The 8,297-nt window shown below is 37.2% G+C and overlaps 1 protein-coding gene across 1 annotated transcript in view; it reads left to right on the top strand.

Annotated features, from left to right (window-relative positions):
* The first annotated feature begins 1,905 nt into the window (after positions 1–1,905).
* LOC114221675 (alpha-2-macroglobulin-like) overlaps positions 1,906–8,297 on the top strand; it is a 60,611-nt gene continuing 54,219 nt past the window's right edge. The window contains exons 1-6 of the mRNA XM_088025702.1: positions 1,906–1,991; positions 4,180–4,363; positions 5,386–5,545; positions 5,709–5,761; positions 7,809–7,829; positions 8,103–8,271. Of these exons, the coding sequence (XP_087881828.1) occupies positions 1,906–1,991; positions 4,180–4,363; positions 5,386–5,545; positions 5,709–5,761; positions 7,809–7,829; positions 8,103–8,271 (673 nt within the window). The remainder of the gene's footprint in view (positions 1,992–4,179; positions 4,364–5,385; positions 5,546–5,708; positions 5,762–7,808; positions 7,830–8,102; positions 8,272–8,297) is intronic.

The raw sequence follows: 8,297 nt of genomic DNA, 5'->3' as shown, positions 1-8,297 counted from the left end.
AATGTATGAAAAATAAAAGAAGAATGGGACCTATAAATACAGAGAACAAACTGTATTCCCCTCTCCAGTGGGAGTTGGGGAGGGCATGATGGGCAAAATGGGTGAAGGGGAGAGGGAGGTACAGGCTTCCTGTTATGGAAGGAATAAGTCACAGGAATAAAAGGCACAGCATACGGAATATCATCGATGATACTGTATAGCAATCTATAGGGACAGATGGCTGACACTTGTGGACATAGCATAATGTCCACAATTTGTCACTATGTTGTACACCTGAAACCAATGTAATAGGGTATGTCAACTATACTCAAAAAGTAAATAGATAGGTAACATTCCATAAAAACCCATGCACAAAAGATATTTCTAAGAGTGCTAGACGCTTGAAAGAATCAGTAGAGTGCTATCTCAGTGTACACATTGATCAGCAGTATGTGCCGTGCGTGACACACTCCTAAAGGAAACATGCACAACAGTTGTTGGTAATAGTGATATCTGAGTGAATTAAACCATACCATTGATTTTAGTAAAGCACCATATTTAGTGCTTTGTGCTGCATGTTATACACTCCATATAGGAACATGTCCAAAAGGTGATCCTGGCAATGCTGGATTCATGAATGACTCAGTGCACTGCTATTCCCAAATAAAAAGATACAAAATATAAAAAAGAACCAATCACAGTTGAAGAACACAATAACCAATAAAAATACACTAGAGGAAATCAAGAGTAGATTAGGAGATGCAGAAAAATATATCAAAGATCTGAAGACAAGGTAGTAATAGAAAACACCCAAGCTGAAGAGCAAAAAAGAAAAGAATTTTTTAAATGAGGAAAAGTTAAGGAATCTTTTGGACAAGTAAATAAACATTTGTATTTCAGGGGTCCAAATAAATACTGTTTGCCTACTGTATTTTTATCCTTTGCTTATTTGTCTGCTTTCACACTCATAGAACATAAGACCTTTTAGTGCATATCTGTTTCTACATATTTGACCACTCCATCTCCATAATTTTGCATGATACCTAGCCTTACTAGGCTCAATAATTACTTATAAAACAACCAGATGAATGGATGGATGAAATAGTTTATCTGATTAGGGATTGTTGAGGAGTAGCATATTTAGAAGACTGTAACAAAATTTGTTTGCATAGTAGATGATAAATTGGGTTCTTTTTTATGCACAGTAGGTCAAAGCCTTTTTTTTTTTTTTTTTTGAGGTCCTGCTACTTCTTTTTTCATCTTTTCACTTTCTTAATACAGGAAAATATTTTCTATCATCATTCTTCCAGGGTCTGGCTCTTCATCCACAATCAGGTAATATCCCTAAGGTCAAAAACCTATTACTGTAATCCAATACCATTTCCATAGGGAACTATTGAATTCTGAAAGTGCTTCAACATTTGAGTAAGCATATTTAATGGAGGACTTGCAGGCATGCTGACTTGAAGTGAAATAGCTATTTTGAGCCTGTCCAGTGTTGCTTAAATTGTAGCTTCCCTTGCCAACTATTCAGGCAAGAGATGTGAGGAAAACCATAAAAGGAGCAGTGGGGAAGTGGACCGAGGGAGTAAGAGAGAGAAGGGGTTGAAAAGCTGATTAGCTGCTTCACAGTAAAACCCAGAGAAAGTGAGCACTAACGGTAATGTGGATTTTATCCCTCCAGGAATTCTATTCAGCCCATCCGGAAATAACCTTGACTGTAATTAGGCCCCTGAGAGCAATGACCCTTTCAGAGACCGGTCAGAAACCTCTACTTTGTTTAGACACCATGTGTGGGTGGAACTTCCTGTTTGCACCAGGAGCAGTATAAAGCCTAGTTGCTCTGAGGAATGTTTGGGACCAGACCAGTTGCAGGGAGCAGGGTACAATACAGTCTGGTCTCCTCAGGGCCATTTTCCCTGCAGCATGGGGAAGAACAAACTAGTTCATCCAAACCTTTTTCTCCTCCTTCTGGTCTTCCTGCCTGCAGATGCCTCAGTCTCTGGAAAACCGTGAGTTTCACAGAGAACATGAAGAATCCTTTCCTTAAAAAAGATTCCTTTGATTCTCATTTAGACGATTCATTTGTCTTTCCCATAAAACTGTCACCTTCTTATCTCTAAAGTCTCTTCCAATGATGAGATTTCATAAATCTGGTTTATTCATTCTTTACTTATTCTTAACTATTTTTCTCCAACTCTGAATCCCTGACTTTCTAAATTTTCTAGGGATATACAAAGACTTTCAAAGGGGCATTGGCAATTGATACTTATAAAGGAAACAATTTTCAGATCCTCACATTCAGAATGATTTGCTCGAGACCATGCTATTTATCCTTCCTTACTTCTTTCTTAATTGCCCATCTTCCACTTTGTAAAAGAAAGACAAACCTCTCCCTCAATCAGATGTTACTATGAAGCATTGTCCTGGAGTATAAAAATCTATAAGGTGGAATAATTTGAAATACTAATAAGGGAACAATTTGAAATACTGATGCTGATGTTGAGAAAGCAAAGGATTCTAACAATGAGGGAGAAAATTCTTTTGCAGATTATGTGGTGATGAATTCTTTGTTTCAACAAAGTTGAAGGGGGATCTAAAGGAAATACCCACTGATAGATGATTAGAAGTAATTCTTGATAATAGGTACTGGGTGATTTTTGGTACCTAATGCAGAAGGAGTTCCAAGAACTGGCAACAATGATATAATTGTTTTATCTGTATTTTATTTACTTTATGTAAACAATTTTTCATGGCACTCATGTCCCTACAAACTAAAAACAGCAACAGAACTAATGTTAAGCCTCATTCAATTCTTGCAATTAAGGAATATCCATCCATGGATACGTAAAAACAGCTCATTGTTCTTATTAAAAATGTGTTTCAAAAATATTTTTATTTTATATCTAATATGTGTGAATATTATAATACATTTATTTTGTTTTGATCAGTTATATACTAGTAAGACTTGAAAATAATTCAATCCAGAAGAAAAGCTTTATGGTCACATAAAGAATTAATGTTAAATTAAGCACCCATATATAATATTACATATATATGAGTATATGTCTATATATATATACACATATATATACTTAATAAAGAACTAAGAGTCATCCATAAAAATATTTCAAAGCATAAAAAATCATAGGCTAAACTTCTATGTTGTAAGTGGCATGGTAATTCAAGTTTAAGGAGGAAAAAAAGGAAAGATGTTAAATTTCTGATCATACAAAAAGAACCTTTTGATGTATTTTTTAAGAAGGTCATACTGGGTATCTTATCACTATGATATTTAAGAATCCATCGAAAACTTATAGAAGACTAAGATTTAACTTAAAATGTCATCAAAAATAATATCTTTTGCTATTATTTGTGATAAAAATATAGATGTTTACTTGAAAAAATGTAAGGAATGCATAGTGTCTAAAAATTATTTTAGGAGTTCTGTGAGCAAAAATGTTTGAAAACTACATAGTCAATAAAATTATATATGAGGGTATTGGCAAAGTTTCTGTTCTGCTCATTGAGTTACCAAGACCCAAAATTCCATCACTAGAAGGCCATTTTTGGGTGGAACCATTGTCTAGCCATGAGCTGAAAGGCAAATATTTAAAATGCAAACAGCCAGGGTTAAGTAACATGAAGATTTCATTAGTTACTTACCACAACTGAGACTTTAAACTAATGACTCACTTTCTTTGAGCCTCAGATTCCATATCTGTAAAGTGGAAGAAAGTATTTGCCATACCATTTTCACAGGGTTGTTGAATATATATAACCAATGAAAATACTGTTTATTGATTGATTTTTATAGTGCCTCTCTTGAGATTTGCTTGCTTTTTACAGCAATCCTAGTGTAAAATAGATTTACAACATGAATAAACATCATTACCATATATTTTATTTGAATTCAGATGCTCACATATTGTGTTCCTTAAAGTGAGGTATCCTAGCAAGTTTTAATTTATTTAAAGCTCACTTCCAGCAAAATGTTCATTGCCATGGCACTGATGATGGAACAGGGAATAATTTTCATGCATGCCATTCAACAGCAGAGATCAATGTCATGTTCTTCAATATATCCTCTCTTGGTATCAAACGAATGATAGTAACAATCATTATGATGGAAAATAGTGCTGGTGATAACAATAACTCTCCTCTTACACTCTCCTCTAACTGGACTCCCCCCATTCCCAGGCAGTACATGGTCCTGGTCCCCTCCCTGCTCCACTCTGAAACCCCTGAGAAGGGCTGCCTCCTTCTGAGCTACTTGAATGAGACAGTGACTGTAAGTGCTTCCTTGGAGTCTCTCAGGGAGAACAGGAGCCTCTTCACTGACCTGCTGGTGGAGAAGGACTTATTCCACTGTGTCTCCTTCACTGTGAGTTTGCCTATTTGACTTCATATACTTGATTCTACTGGTTAGGATCATAGGCATCTAGAATTCAGTCAAGATAAAGCTTTGAAAGCCTGGCAAAGACTTCAGAAAGAAATCTAAATATAGCAACTATGCATAGAAAGTACGAAGCAATGCATGAATTTCCAACCATGGGAGACAAATACGTAAAGGCGTATTAAAAATCAACTTAATGATCAAAGAAAATTTCTATTAGCCAGGGGGGGAAAAGCAGTATCCACTAGACAAAAGGAAAATGTGACTTCTTAAATTAAAATGGAAAAAATGTTAATAAGGCAAACTAGACCAACACATGATATAAGCCTCCAGTGGTGGTCTGACAGGAACACATCAGCCCATATTAAGAGGGAAAATTGTAGAAATTACTATAAGCAAATATCCACTATCTCTTCAGAGTTGCCCATATGTAAAATGCTTACAGCCTACAGCCAATAAGATATGGTAGCTTCATTTCCCATAGCCTTAAATATGCTTCTACCGTGCCCCGTTAGCACAGAACATCAACTTGGTAAAGTTCATTATATAATTGAATCAAGGGGCGCCTGGGTGGCTCAGTCGTTAAGCGTCTGCCTTCGGCTCAGGTCGTGGTCCCGGGGTCCTGGGATCGAGCCCCGCATCGGGCTCCCTGCCTTGCGGGAAGCCTGCTTCTCCCTCTCCACTCCCCCTGCTTGTGTTCCCTCTCTCTCTGTCAAATAAATTAAAAAATTTTTAAAAAATTATTGAATCAAGACTGTATTGGCTGATCTATAAGGAGATGTGAGTCTCACTTATGACCTCTTTTGCTGATGTATTTTCCTCCATCTTCTGTTCTGTCTCCCCATTTGTAAAATGATGGAAATAATTCCTATCCATGCCAACTTCCCCTGATGAAAATGAGGGGGTGCAGTGAAGTAAAGGGGCCAGGTCTCCAGGGAGGAGAGGAACAGAGAGTGTAGAAGGAAACTTGCAAGACTGAATGTGTTCTCAGGGTCTGTCCTATATTTCAGGTCCCAAGATCACCGTCCAATGAGGAGATCATGTTCCTCACTATCCAAGTGAAAGGACCAACCCAAGAATTCAGAAGGCGGACCACAGTGGTGGTTAAAAACCAAGAGAGTCTGGTCTTTGTCCAGACAGACAAACCCATCTACAAACCAGGGCAGAGAGGTACGGAGAGGCCCTCCAGTCAGTACAACTCCTTCCTCCCCTGCATTTTCCCCAGTCAAAGGCTCTATAGTCCTGGTTCTTTAACAGTTTTTTTTTTTTTTTTTGCCGGCTGCTAAGCCTGATTTAAGGTTTCCGGGACTCATGGAAAATATTTCTGTTTCAGTGAAGTTTCGTGTTGTCTCGTTGGATGAAAATTTTCACCCCCTGAATGAGTTGGTGAGTCTCCAAATATCTATCTAGAATCATTATTATCTGTGTAAACAATCTGGGAGCCTGGTTTTGGTGCTGGGGGAGGACCAGGGCAAAGAAGAATCTGGTATCACTAGCAGTGATTTCTCGCATTACAATAGTGCAAGATCCTCATTTAAACCAGAATCCCGGGTCAAAGAAGTAGCTAATTCTTTCCATCTTGGTACTGGTACTTAGTCAGTTGTCACACAATTAAACTTACACTTTATAAAGTTCTCCATTAGGCAAATTAGAAAGATATGTTAAACAATAGCCATGCCTACTCCATGAAATAACTTAAAATCAAATAACTTCTCAAAAATTTAGAATTTTTCTAAACACACCTACCAGAACCGCTTCTATCAAGGAAGAGTGTAATCAGTGTTTGTTTTTTGAGACTAACACCTGATATTTATAAGAGATAACTCTTTCAACTTTAATGCAGACATCAAACCAGCAAGTCTTAATTTTTCTCTCCCAAATCTACTGCTCCACCACATCTTCTTATCTCAGAGGCAATTCTTTCCTTCTAACGCCTAAAACAAAAGCTTGTCATGGGGCACCTGGGTGGCTCAGTTGGTTAAGCAACCGACTCTTGACTTTGGCTCAGGTCATCATCTCAGAGTCCTGGGATCGAGCCCAGTTTTGGGCTCTGTGCTCAGAGCTTGGCTTGAGGATTCTCCCTCTCCCTCTGCCCCTCCTCCCGCTCCCACTCTCTCCTTCTAAAATAAATAAATAAATCTCAAAAAAAAAAAATTATCGCATAATCCCTGTTTTCTCTTTTTCTCTCATACCTACATCCACTTTATCAGAAAATCATGTTAGCTTGAAATATATCCAGACTATTTCTATTTTCTCACAACCTGAATTGCCACAATCTCATCCTGGCCAATATCACCTCTAAACAAGGCTGTTGCAGTAACCCTGAAGCTGATCTTCTATTTTCTACTTCCATTCCTCTATCTAAAATAAACACCTCATCCGTCACTCTAGCAGCCTTACCCTGCTTCATTTTTTCTTCTCAGCATTTCATTACCTAATATAAATCAAGTGTATACATATGTATATACACATAGATATATGTTTAACATATATATTTTATCTTTGAGATATATGATTGATATATCATTGATATATATCTCAAATAAATACTGAACATCAAGTAAATATCAACATCAAATTATAAATATAAAATATTAAGTATATATAAAATATGTATCTCCCAAATATATGTGTGTGTGTCTTTCTTATATATCCATCCCTATTAGAATGGAAGCTCCATGAGAGCAGATATATTGTTCTTTTGTGCATTGATGTGCTCCCAGCACCTAGAATGATGCACAGCGCATGGTAAGCACTTAATAAATATTAGTTTTTTAAAAATGACTAACCAGGGGCACCTGGGTGGCTCAGTCGTTAAGTGTCTGCCTTCAGCTCAGGTCATGGTCCCAGGGTCCTGGGATCGAGCCCCACATCGGGCTCCCTGCTCAGCAGGAAGCCTTCTTCTCCCTCTCCCACTCCCCCTGCTTGTGTTCCCTCTCTCGCTGTGTGTCTCTCTGTCAAATAAATAAATAAAATCTTTAAAAAAAAATAAAAATAAAAATGACTAACCATTGATAGTGGAGGAGCTATTCTTCCTCTTTTTTCTTAGAACTAAGAATTCTGTGACCATCTCAATATTTGGGTCTGAGTATGGTTCTTATAGTTCTGTTAGTGTTTATTTCTTAACCTATAAAATTTCCTAACAAAGGAGTGTTCCTCACTAGGATGCCCATAAGTATTTAAGTAATGTTAGTAAATCCCATTCTTATTGAATGGCTGTGCACATGGATATTTGTTGCTGATGGCCTAATAAGTTCTTAATATTATTTATTAATTGCTTAAAATAGATTAAAAGTTTTGTAAAATTTAACCTGGATTTTTTTTGTTTTACTACAGATAGAGTTATTCTACATAAAGCTGTCTTGCTTATAAATCAGAATTGAGACTCTTTGAGAATAATTCTACATCCCTTTATTTCTCTTTTGTCTTTCAGATTCCACTAGTATACATTCAGGTAAGCAACATGAAACATTCCATAGACTGAATTAAATAAATTTAGAGAAAATATTCATATTTGAGAGGTTCTTACAATATACCAGGAACTTGTCATTGAGGGAGAAACCTTTGAGCTCATATAGCACTAGATGGTTCTAACTCATCTGTCCCCCCCACCCCTCACCACCACCCGATTGGTTTATTTGTGGCTAACATAGGAGTTTCCACAGATTTCTTTTATTGTCTCTAATGTTCTAAGCTCTATTATAAGTTACAATTACTGTATCCATAGGACCCGAAAGGAAATCGCATCACACAATGGCAGAAACTCAAATTAGAGAATGGTCTCAAGCAATTGAGCTTTCCCCTCTCATCTGAGCCCTTTCAGGGCTCCTATAAGGTGGTCGTGTGGAAGGAATCGGGTGGAATGACAGAGCATGCCTTCACCGTGGAGGAATTTGGTATGGATTATGAAAAGTCATGGAGC

Source organism: Eumetopias jubatus, unplaced genomic scaffold (genome assembly GCF_037043125.1).
Source record: "Eumetopias jubatus isolate StellerSeaLion01/CBP00866 unplaced genomic scaffold, mEumJub1_p1.0 scaffold_8, whole genome shotgun sequence".
Classification (NCBI taxonomy): Eukaryota; Metazoa; Chordata; class Mammalia; order Carnivora; family Otariidae; genus Eumetopias; species Eumetopias jubatus.
The sequence above is the reverse complement of the archived record's forward strand: the minus strand, read 5'-3'. Positions and strand labels throughout refer to the sequence as shown.